Here is an 11345-nt window from a genome sequence, read left to right on the forward strand (position 1 = left end):
ATTCCAAGTCTTACCCCACCGCTTCCTCCAGGCAAACTTGTACTTTGTGGCCTTGAGGCACCGGGGGCTGTGGCTGAGTGTCCTGGAGTTAGATCAGTAAAGGACGGTGTCCCCAATGGGGAACAGGCAAGGGAAGATGAGGACCCCCAAGGGACGATTGACATTACATCCCACTGAGAGGGGTCCCCACAGAAACCCGTCCTCTGTAAAGGCTAGGAATACTCTGGGTGGTACCCAAAGGTGCCACCTTCCCTTCCTCCCCCTAGGGCCTCTAGTGAATGGAGAGTTTGGTTTGGTGGCATTGTTGGGATAAATGTGAATGGTGATTTTTAGAAGTGAGGGATCTGCTCCCACCCCACCCCCATTTTCCTATCCCCCACGCAGAGGTAAGGGTCACAAACCAGCACTGCCCTACCAGGCCCGATCCTCTGCCCTGCCCTGCCCCGCCTGCTTCTCTGGGACAGGAAATCCCAGAGAGGGTCCCCGGATGTAGAGTTTCAGGACTTGCTCTTCGCGGCCCTGGGACAGGACAGCATGTGGCTGAGGGTCCTGGACTTGGGTCAGTAGAGGGCAGGGTTCTCAAGAAGGAACAGGCAAAGGGCAGATGAAGACGCTGAGGGAGGATCCAGATGTTCTCCCACTGAGAGGGGACCCCACAGAAGCTCATCCTCCTGTTGAGGCTGAGTCCCCGGGGGTGCTATTCTCGCTCCTTTTCCCTGGGGTGTCGAGTTGATGAGTGGTTTGGTTTGATGGCCAGGGAAGTGAGGGGTGATGACTGTTTGGGGGATAAGCATGATTACTTAGAGGAGTAAGGGAAACTCCCCAACATTTTCCCAACCTCCGAAACCAGAAGGCAGGATCACAGACCTTCCCTGCCCTATTCGACCCCGCCCATACCTGGCCCCTCCCCACTGCCCATAGCCAGCCCAACTCAGCCCCGCCCTCCCATGCCTGGCCCTCTGGGACAGGAAATCCCAGACTGGGTGCCCGGATGCAGTGTTTCATGATTTGCATTTCCTGTCCCTGGGGGAGGAGTGGCTGTAGCCAAGGGTCCTGGACTCTCTTCAGTAGAGGACAGGATTCTCACGGGGAACTGGCAAAGGGCGCATTAGGACCCTGAGGGAGGATGGAGATGATCTCGCAAGGAGAGGGGACCCAAACAGAAACTTGTCCTCCTGTTGAGGCTGAGTGCCCTGGGTGGTATCCAGAGGCTCCACCCTCTCTCCTTTCCGCTGGGGCGTTGAGTTCATGGGGGCCTTGTTTTAATGGCCAGGGAAAGGAGGGCTGAGGGTTGTTGGGATAAATGTGATTACTTTGAGGAGTGAGGTATCTGCCGCACCCCCTCACTTCCCTATCTGCCACCTGAGAGTAGCTTCGCAGCTCCTCCGGGCCCTAAGGGACGCGGGCCATATATGGCCCCGCTCTGCCCTGCCTGGCCCTCTGGGACAGGAAATCCCAAACTGGGTCCCCGGATGTAGTGTTTCAGGACTTGCATTTCGTGTCCCTGAGGGAGGAGTGGATGTAATGAGGGTCCTGCACTCAGGTGGGTAGAAAGTGGAGGCCCACGTGAGAACGCCGATGGAGGATTGAGATAATTTCCCAGTGAGAGGTGTCCCCACAGAAACCCATCCTTCTGCGAAGGTTGGGGGTTCTTGGGATGGTACCCAGAAGCGTCACCCTCCCTTCCTCGCCATGGGGCCTCAAGATGATGGGCAGGCTTGGTTGGATGGCTTCCAAAGTGAGGGGAGATGGCCTTTGTGGGTATAAATGGGAGTAATCATATTGAGAGGGAGTGAGGAGTTAGCCCCATACCCTCATTTTCCTGTAACGTGCCCAGAGGGCAGGTTCACAACCCCTACAAACCTACTCAGCCCCGCACCTATTGGGCTCTGCCCCCTTGCCCCCTGCCCATATCCGGTGAAACTCAGCCCCGCCCTCCCATGCCTGGACCTCTGGGACAGGAAATCCCAGACAGGGTCCCCGGATTTAGCGTTTCAGGACTTGCTCTTCGCGGCCCTGAGACCCGACTGGCTGTGGCTGAGGGTCCTGGCCTCGGGTCAGTAGAGGACAGGGTATTCACGGGGAATGGGCAAAGGGCAGATGAGGACCGAGAGGGAGGATGGAGATGATCTCGCAAGGAAAGGGGACCCCAACAGAAACTCGTCCTCCGGTTGAGGCTGAGTCCCCTGTGTGGTACCCAGAGGCCCCACCCTCTCTCCTTTCCGCTGGGCGTTGAGTTCATGGGGGCCTTGTTTTGAATACCAGGGACGCGTGGGCTGATGGTTGTTGGGACAAATATAATTACTTTGAGGAGTGAGGTATCTTCCGCACCCCCTCACTTTCCTATTTGCCACCCATAGAGCAGCTTCATGGCTCCTCCCTGCCCTAACCCACCCCGCCCCTATTTGGCCCCGCCCTGCCCTGCCTGGCCTTATGGGACAGGAAATCCCAGGCTGGGTCCCCGGATGTAGCTTTTCGAGACTTGCATTTCCTGTCCCTGAGGAATGAGATGCTGTAGCCCAGGTTCTCACACTCCGGTCAGTAGAAAGAGGGGGTCCAATCGAGAACCCTGATGGAAGATTGAGATGAACTCCCACTGAGAGGGGTCCTCACAGAAACCCATCCTTCTTCCAAGTTTGGCAGTCCTCATTTTCCTGTCACCCGCCCAGAGCGCAGGTTCACAGCCCTTCCCTTTGCTACTCTATCCCGCCCCTACCTGGCCCCGCCCCCTGGCCATATCTGGCACCACTCAGCCCCTCCCTCCCATGCCTGGCCCTCTGGGACAGGAAATCCCAGGCTGGGTCTCCTGATGCAGCGTTTCAGGACTTGCATTTCCTGTCCCTGTGCGAGGAGTGGATGTAAAGAGGTTCTTGCACTCAGGTCCATAGAAAGTGGGGGCCCAAGTGAGAACGCTGATGGAGGATTGAGATGATCTGCCACTGAGAGGGGTCCCCACAGAAATACATCCTTGTGCCAAGTTTGGCGGCCCTTGGAAGTTAACCAAAAACGTCACCCACCCTTCGTCCCCCTGGAGCCTCAAGATAATTGGCGGGTTTGGTTGCATGGCTTCCAAAGTGAGGGGTGATGGCCTTTGTGGGAATAAATGGGAACAATCATATTGAGAAGGAGTGCGGGGTTAGCCCCATACCCTCATTTTCCTGTAACGTGCCCAGAGGGCAGGTTCACAACCCCTCTATCCCTACTCAACCCCGCCCCTATCGGGCCCTGCCCCCTGCCCATATCCGGAGCCATTCAGCCCCGCCTTCTCATGCCTGGCCTTCTGGGACAGGAAATCCCAGACAGGGTCCCCGGATGTAGTGTTTCAGGACTTGCTCTTCGCGGCCCTGAGACACGACTGGCTGTGGCTGAGGGTCCTGGACTCGGGTCAGTAAAGGACGGGGTTCTCACGGGGAACTGGCAAAGGGCAGATGAGTACCCTGAGGGAGGATGGAGATGACCTCACACAGAAAGGGGCAACAAAAACTCGTCCTCCGGTTGAGGCTGAGTCCCCTGTGTGGTACTCAGAAGCTCCACCCTCTCTCTTTCTGCTGGAGTGTTGAGTTCATGGGGACCTTGTTTTGATGTCCAGGGAAGCGAGATCTGAGGGTTGTTGGGACAAATGGGATTCCGTTGAAGAGTGAGGTACCTGGCGAACCCCATCACTTTCCTATCTGCCACCCAGAGAGGAGCTTCACAGTTCCTCCCTGCCCTAATTGAAACCCACCCCCTTTAGGCCCCGCCCTGGCCTTCTGGGGCAGGAAATCCCGGGCTGGGTCCCAGGATGCAGCATTCAGGACTTGCATTTCCTGTCCATGAGTGATGTTAGGCTGTAGCCAAGGGTCCCGCACTCAGATCAGCAGAAAGGAGGCCCAATTGAACACCCTGATATAGAATTGAGATGATCTCCCACTGAGAGGGGTCCTCACAGAAACCCATCCTTTTGCCAAGGTTGGCAGTCCTCATTTTCCTGTCGCCTGCACAGAGGGCAGGTTCACATTCCTTCCCTTTGCTACTCTATCCCGCCCCTATCTGGCCCCGCCCCCTGCCCTTATCCAGCACTACTCAGCCCCACCCTCCTATGCCTGGCCCTCTGGGACAGGAAATCCCAGGCTGGGTCCCCGGATGTAGCTTTTCGAAACTTGCATTTCCTGTCCCTGAGGAATGAGATGCTGTAGCCGAGGTTCTCACACTCCGGTCAGTAGAAAGAGGGGGTCCAAGCGAGAACACTGATGGAAGATTGAGATGAACTCCCACTGAGAGGGGTCCTCACAGAAACCCATCCTTCTTCCAAGTTTGGCAGTCCCCATTTTCCTGTCACCCGCCCAGAGCGCAGGTTCACAGCCCTTCCAATTGCTACTCTATCCCGCCCCTATCTGGCCTAGCCCCCTGCCCTTATCCGGCACTACTCAGCCCCTCCCTCCTATGCCTGGCCCTCTGGGACAGGAAATCCCAGGCTGGGTCTCCTGATGCAGCGTTTCAGGACTTGCATTTCCTGTCCCTGTGCGAGGAGTGGATGTAAAGAGGTTCTTGCACTCAGGTCCATAGAAAGTGGGGGCCCAAGTGAGAACGCTGATGGAGGATTGAGATGATCTGCCACCGAGAGGGGTCCCCACAGAAATACATCCTTCTGCCAAGTTTGGCGGCCCTTGGAAGTTAACCAGAAACGTCACCCACCCTTCGTACCCCTGGAGCCTCAAGATAATTGGCGGGTTTGGTTGCATGGCTTCCAAAGTGAGGGGTGATGGCCTTTGTGGGAATAAATGGGAATAATCATATTGAGAAGGAGTGCGGGGTTAGCCCCATACCCTCATTTTCCTGTAACGTGCCCAGAGGGCAGGTTCACAGCCCCTCTATCCCTACTTAACCCCGCCCCTATCGGGCCCTGCCCCCTGCCCATATCCGGAGCCATTCAGCCCCGCCTTCTCATGCCTGGCCTTCTGGGACAGGAAATCCCAGACAGGGTCCCCGGATGTAGTGTTTCAGGACTTGCTCTTCGCGGCCCTGAGACACGACTGGCTGTGGCTGAGGGTCCTGGACTCGGGTCAGTAAAGGACGGGGTTCTCACGGGGAACTGGCAAAGGGCAGATGAGTTCCCTGAGGGAGGATGGAGATGACCTCACACAGAAAGGGGCAACAAAAACTCATCCTGCTGTTGAGGCTGAGTCCCCTGTGTGGTACTCAGAAGCCCCACCCTCTCTCTTTCTGCTGGGGCGTTGAGTTCATGGGGACCTTGTTTTGATGTCCAGGGAAGCGAGATCTGAGGGTTGTTGGGACAAATGGGATTCCGTTGAAGAGTGAGGTACCTGGCGAACCCCATCACTTTCCTATCTGCCACCCAGAGAGGAGCTTCACAGTTCCTCCCTGCCCCAATCGACAACCCCCCCCCATTAGGCCCCGCCCTGCCCTGCCTGGCCTTCTGGGGCAGGAAATCCTAGGCTGGGTCCCCGGATGCAGCGTTTCCGGACTTTTATTTCATGTCCCTGAGGGATGATAGGCTTTAGCCAAGGGTCCCGCACTCAGATCAGTAGAAAGAGGAGGCCCAAGTGAAGACCCTGATGGAGGATTGAGATGATCTCCCACTGAGAGGGGTCCTCACGGAAACCCATCCTTCTGCCAAGGTTGGCGGTTCTTGGTATGGTAACCAGAAGCGTCACCTTCCCTTTTTTCCCCTGGGGCCTCAAGATAATCGGCGGTCTTGGTTGGATGGCTTCCAAAGTGAAGGGAGATGGCCTTCGTGGGAATAATTATATTGAGAAGGAGTGGGGGATTGGACCCACGCCCTCATTTTCCTGTCACCCATCCAGAGAGCAGGTTCACAGCCCCTCCCTACCCTACTCGACCCTGCCCCTAACTGGCCCCACCCTACTGCCCATAGCCAGCCCCTCTAAGCCCTACTCTGCCAAGCCTGGCCCTCTGGGACAGGCAATCCCAGACTGCTTCCGGGATGTAGTTTTTCATGAATTGCATTTCCTGTCCCTGGGGGAGGAGTGGTTATAGCCGAGGGTCCAGAACTCAAGTCAGTATAAAGAGGGATCCCAGCTGAGAACCCTGATGGAGGATTGAGATGATCTATTGAGAGAGGCTCCCATAGAAACCCACCTTCCTTTCAATGTTTTAGGTCCCTTGGTGTGGTACCCAGAAGCACTACACTCCCTTCCGCCCCATGAGGGTCTCAAGGTGATGGGGGCTTGTTTGGATGGCTTCCTAAGAGAGCGGTGATGGCCTTTGCGGGAATAAATGGGAAAGATCATTTTGAGAAGGCGTAAGGGATTAACCCCATCCCTTCTTTCCTACCCTCCTCTGGAAGGCAGGTTCACAGTCTTTCCTCATCCTGCTCTAGCCTGCCCTGGCCCACCTGGCCCTACATAATCCTCCCCTCTCCATGGCCATGTCAATGCCTTGCTCTGAACCTCAGGCCCATGAAGTCCCAGGCTGCGTTCCGGATGCAGTATTTCGGGACTTGTACCCCACTCGGAGCTTCTCGCGTTTGTGGTTGATAGTCCTGGATTCAGGTCAGCAGAGGTAGGGACTCCCAGTGGAGAAGAGCAGAAGAACACCCTGAAGGAGGTTAGAGGTGACCTCTTACCCAGAGAGGACCGCACAGACACCTGCCCTTCTGTGAAGGCTAGGAGTCCCCGGGGAAGCTGTTCAACTGTCACCTTCCCTTTATCCCTTGGGAGTCTCGAGTTGATGGAGGTGCGTGGGTGTGAGGTGGCGTCTTGGTGAGCATTGCAGAATAAATAGGTGACAGGCCTTTTGAGGGTAAAAATACTTAGAGAAGGACAATTCCCCTCCCTGACCCCATTCTCATCCCTGCCTCCAAGCCCAACCTGAGAAGGAAGTTCACTTCCCTGCCGCTTCTGCCAGTGGAACATCAGACAGTCCCCTGATAATAGCATATCCGGATTTGCACCTTGGGAACTTGATGGATATGAGTTTCCATCTGAGGGTCCCCGACTTCAGTGTACCTGCAGCGAGGGAGTCCAGACCCCATAGGGGGGTGTTGTGAGGGTGGGAGGCATGTGAAGAACCTGAGGGAGGACAGAGCAGTTTCCCCACAGGTAGAAGCACACACTACCTTGTGCTCCAAACCTCCTCAACCCCACCTTCCTACTCCCCTCCCTACTCCAGTTGCCCGGCCTTTGCTGTGAACCCTGGGTAGACCCAGCTTGGTTCTGAATGTAGTCTGCCCTGCCTCCTGTTTAGAAGGCTCAGGGGCACTGGCTTCCTGTGAAGGGCCAGACTAAGGTGCGCAGAAGGAAGGGTTCCTCAGGAGGTGTGGGAGGGGCAAAGGGAGGGCCCAGTATGTCGAGCTTCCCTCTCTCCACCCCATCCCCGTTGCCCACACTGCCTCCTCCTTCCCTTCACCACGCCAGGCCCTTTAGCACCCCACCAGACCCTCCTTCTGCTGTTGGACCTTGGCCTTACAGTGGCCCTGCATGTGGTGTTTCCTGACTTGCGCAGTGGGCAAATATGGTGAAGCACCAAGGGAGGATCCCACACTTGGATAAGCAGAAGGAGATGTCTAGGCATTAATTGGCCTAGTTGAGGCCCCCTAGGACTGGGGAAATCTTACATCAACCTGTAAATAGAGTCACTCTCCATTCAGCTCCCCCACCAGGATGTGTGCTTTCCCCTTCTTTTCTCCTCCCACTCCCTCAATTAGGGCTCCCTCCTCTATGTACCAGCCCCCTTCCTGTCTCTGTTGTTAGCTTTTGGAAGTCCCAGGCTGGGTTCCTAGATGTGGAGTTCTCTGGCTTGCACCTTTAGGGGTGTCAGAGGTGTGGTTTGCTCTGAGGTGCCGAGGTATATTCAGAGGACAAGGTGAGGACCCTGAGTTCAGATGGGTCTTGTATCCTTGCCCCGCAGTGTTCCTTCACCAACCCCCTTCCTGTGCACAGCAATTTCTCCTAAATCTTATCTGCCCTAGCCACTACCCTCCTTCCAATGCTGCTCTTACGCTCAGTCTCTGGAAAACCCTATGCAGGGTCCCTGAAGATGAGGTTTCTAACTTGCAAGAACAGTCTGAGGAGGTGCTGCGGCTTCACTCATTACAGAGAGGAGACAGGTCTCTAAGGGAGGACAGACAGGAGCTCTGCCACAGATGCAGGCTAAACTCCATTCAGCACCACCCTCCTCCCCCAGTCTTCACTCAGTGCTTTCCTCCACCCCAGACCTGCCCTCATCCTGGTAACCTGAAGCAGGCTCCCTGGACATGCTCTTTCTGGACTTACGCCTTAGGAGTCTGAGGAACTGTGTCTTCCGCTGAGGGGAGGGAGTCAGAGTCAGGCCAACAGAAGGAGCAGTCCAGTCCCTGTCAGGACACTAAGGGCATACTCCCCAATCCCCCTACTGGTCCTGAGTGCTGTCAAGCAGGGACCCCACACTCCACGCCTTTGTTGAAGGTCTCAGGAAAGTAGGTGTGGGTCTGAGAGGCATACAGCTGAGTCAGCAGAAGGGAAGGGGCCCAGCATAGCCACCGCCATGTCACTAGGAGAACTCAGACAAGAGGGACTTGCCATGATGCCTCCTTTTTGTGTCCCTATTGTTTCAAGGAGGAGAAAGCTGTTATCTAGAAGCTACTCCAGGCAGATCCGAAGAAGGAGGCGTTCAAGGCTCTGCAGTACTTAGGTAAGGACACTGAGGAACTGAAGAACTGCAGAATGGCAGGGGCTGCAGATCCCTCCCTGGTGGAATTTGGGTTAAGGGCCTTGTTGAGAACCAAAGGTAACCGTCTTCCAGAAAAGGAAATCCAAATAAACACCCACAGGATCCAGCTGTCGCCTAGGCAGGGTTGTCCACACTTGGTGGATTCTTATTTCTGCCCTGGATAGTGTGAAGAGAATGTCTCAGAAAGGTCTTGGCGTAAGGGGCCAACATCGAGAAAAGGGTAAACACATGAGGAAGAACTAAGGACAGAGTCATCGCAGAGCACATTTCAGCAGCACTCAGATCACTTGAAACTGGATGGGGTGCTTCCAGAATTGGGTGTCGTCTGGGTTGGAGGCAGATGAGGACCTAGGTCGGGGGCTACCATCAGTTTAGATCAGAGCAGTACAAGCAGAGGTGCAGTGCCTGCCAGCTTTCTAAACATGGACCTAAGGAAAGGCCTGAGCTCTGCCCCTGGGAGAGATGGCCACTCCGCCCTGCTTTGGCCTGTCCCTGCTGAGCACTCTGGGAGGTACTGGAACTCAGTGGACACAGTCCTGTGTGATCCACCCTCACTCGCATCTTGGTGGTCTCAGACGGGAGTCTCTTGCTCAGACTTTCTGCACTGAGGTCAGAGAGAAGCATTCCTAGTCGAATCCATGCATCTATGTATGTGCTGAAAAGGACCCTTGTTCCATCCCAAGGATGAAGAGGCCAGATCTCTGTTCCACACTTGTTACCACACCTTGGGGGACCCTGGGCATGGGCTCACCTCACTCCACCGTCATTAGGCTCAGAAATGGAAGCTCTTGCTCTGAGAGTTTTGTCTGTGACATCCCCCATCCCCGCCCCTCAACTTCTAGGGAAAGCTGAAGACCCAAGTTAGCACTGAGAAGATTACCGACTCCCGAATTGTGAGGATCTCACAGAGTCTAGGCCAAACTCTTGCCAACACTGAGGGATCCGTTCTGGTTTTGCAGTCTGTGACCTCAGCTGCCCTGCTATTTCCCTTCACAGGCTCTTAAGACCTTCGAGGTGAGGCTGCGGGTCTCAGGCACACAGCCCCAGACCAGGAGAGTACGGGAGACCCAGGAGGTGCCAGGAGTCCAGGTGAGAAGCCTATTTAGTGAGACTGTGCCACAATAGCAGGACTGAGGGGATGCTACAAGGACTGACCCAGCCTGCCTTACAGTCAGTCCTGGAAGCCTCTGGCTGCCAATGTAGCTAGAAGAGCCTTACTCCATGTTCCAGCACGTCTTTAGGGCCCAAGTTGACCTAAGAGGACAGGAGACAGGGGGACCTAGTGGACACCTAAACAAACTTACTTGTAAGGCACTTGGGTTTGGGCAGAACTGCCAAGGTTGAGTTTCTGAGCAGCAGCCGCTGACAATCTCTCCATCTTTATTAGGCTTGTGGACTCCGCGATCACCACCCTCCAGCACAAGGTCTTGTCATCAGCTCCCAAGAAGAGCCATCATGCCAGGTGTTTATCCTCCAAAGCGTAAGCGCTACACTCTTGAGCAAAGCCCTCAGCATGAAGTGGAAGCACACGTTGCAGCTGCCCCCTCTTCTCATGAGAACTCAGCAGCTGCAGGGCTGCCTGTTCCTGGGACACCAAGTGTGTCCCAAGGTTCTGAGCAAACCAACACCACTTCCAGTGTGTTGGTCACATTCGGTGAAGAATCCACCGAGGAAGAGGGGGATTCAAGTTCTGCTGACGAGGCAAATGATGAGTGCTTGTTCAGGGCTGCAATAATAGACAAGGTGTTTCATATGGTGGAGTTCCTGCTCACCAAGTACAAAGCAAAGGAGCCCATCTTAAAGATAGATATGCTGGCGATTGTCGAAGGATATGAGGCCCACTTCCCTATGATATTCCAGAGGGCCTGTGAATGCACAGAGCTTGTCTTTGGCATCAGTGTGAAGGAAGGGGATCATCTAGAAAATTCCTATGTCTTCTGCAGTGCTCTCGGCCTCACCTGCGAGGGGATCCTCAAGAACGACCATGGCATGCCCAAGGGTGGGCTCCTGATAGTTGTCCTGAGCACAATCTTCAGAGAGGGCAACTGTGCCACTGAGGAGAGGCTCTGGGAAGTGCTGAGTAGAATAGAGGTGTATCCTGGGATTGAGCATGTTATCTATGGGGAGCCCCGGAAGTTCCTCACCCAAGAGTTAGTGCAGGCAAAGTACCTGGAATATCGCCAGGTCCCCAACCATCATCCTGCTCGTTATGAATTCCTGTGGGGTCCAAGAGCCCACGAGGAAACAAGCAAGATGAAATTCGTAGAGTTCTGGGCTCGGCTTAATGGTACTATTCCAAGTGCCTTCCCAGCCTATTATGAGGAAGCATTGAAGGAAGAGGAAGAACGAGCCAAGGCCATGGCCAGTTCAAGTGCTAGTGCCTGATACAGCCGCTCAGAAGATTCGTGTGCTAAGTAGTGGAGGGCCAGTGTGGGGCTGGGGGGAAATTATTAGTTTTGTCTTCCCCTTCCATACATAATATTGAGATTTCACTCTCATTATTTTTTCTAATGCTGTTCCTTTGAACAGCAAGATTAGTTAGCTCATATTCTAGGTTTTATGAATCTTGGGACCGTTAGGAAGATTCTTGTGCTAAGTAGTGGAAGGACAGTAAGGCTGGGGAGAAACTAACAGTTTTGTCTTCCCCTTCCATAATAATATTGAGATTTCACTCC

General features: G+C 54.8%; 1 protein-coding gene across 1 annotated transcript; it reads left to right on the forward strand.

The window, feature by feature from the left end:
• Nucleotides 1–10125: 10125 nt before the first annotated feature.
• LOC142433785 (melanoma-associated antigen 10-like) lies at nt 10126–11055 on the forward strand. Its single transcript, XM_075538476.1, has one exon. It carries the CDS (start codon nt 10126–10128, stop codon nt 11053–11055), a length of 930 nt encoding a protein of 309 aa, XP_075394591.1.
• Nucleotides 11056–11345: the final 290 nt, after the last annotated feature.

The sequence above is a fragment of the Tenrec ecaudatus genome, chromosome X (assembly GCF_050624435.1).
Source record: "Tenrec ecaudatus isolate mTenEca1 chromosome X, mTenEca1.hap1, whole genome shotgun sequence".
NCBI lineage: Eukaryota > Metazoa > Chordata > Mammalia > Afrosoricida > Tenrecidae > Tenrec > Tenrec ecaudatus.

Bases quoted from the DNA above. Each gene is read 5' to 3' on its own strand.
- LOC142433785 (XM_075538476.1), top strand. From the start codon at position 10,126: ATGCCAGGTGTTTATCCTCCAAAGCGTAAGCGCTACACTCTTGAGCAA.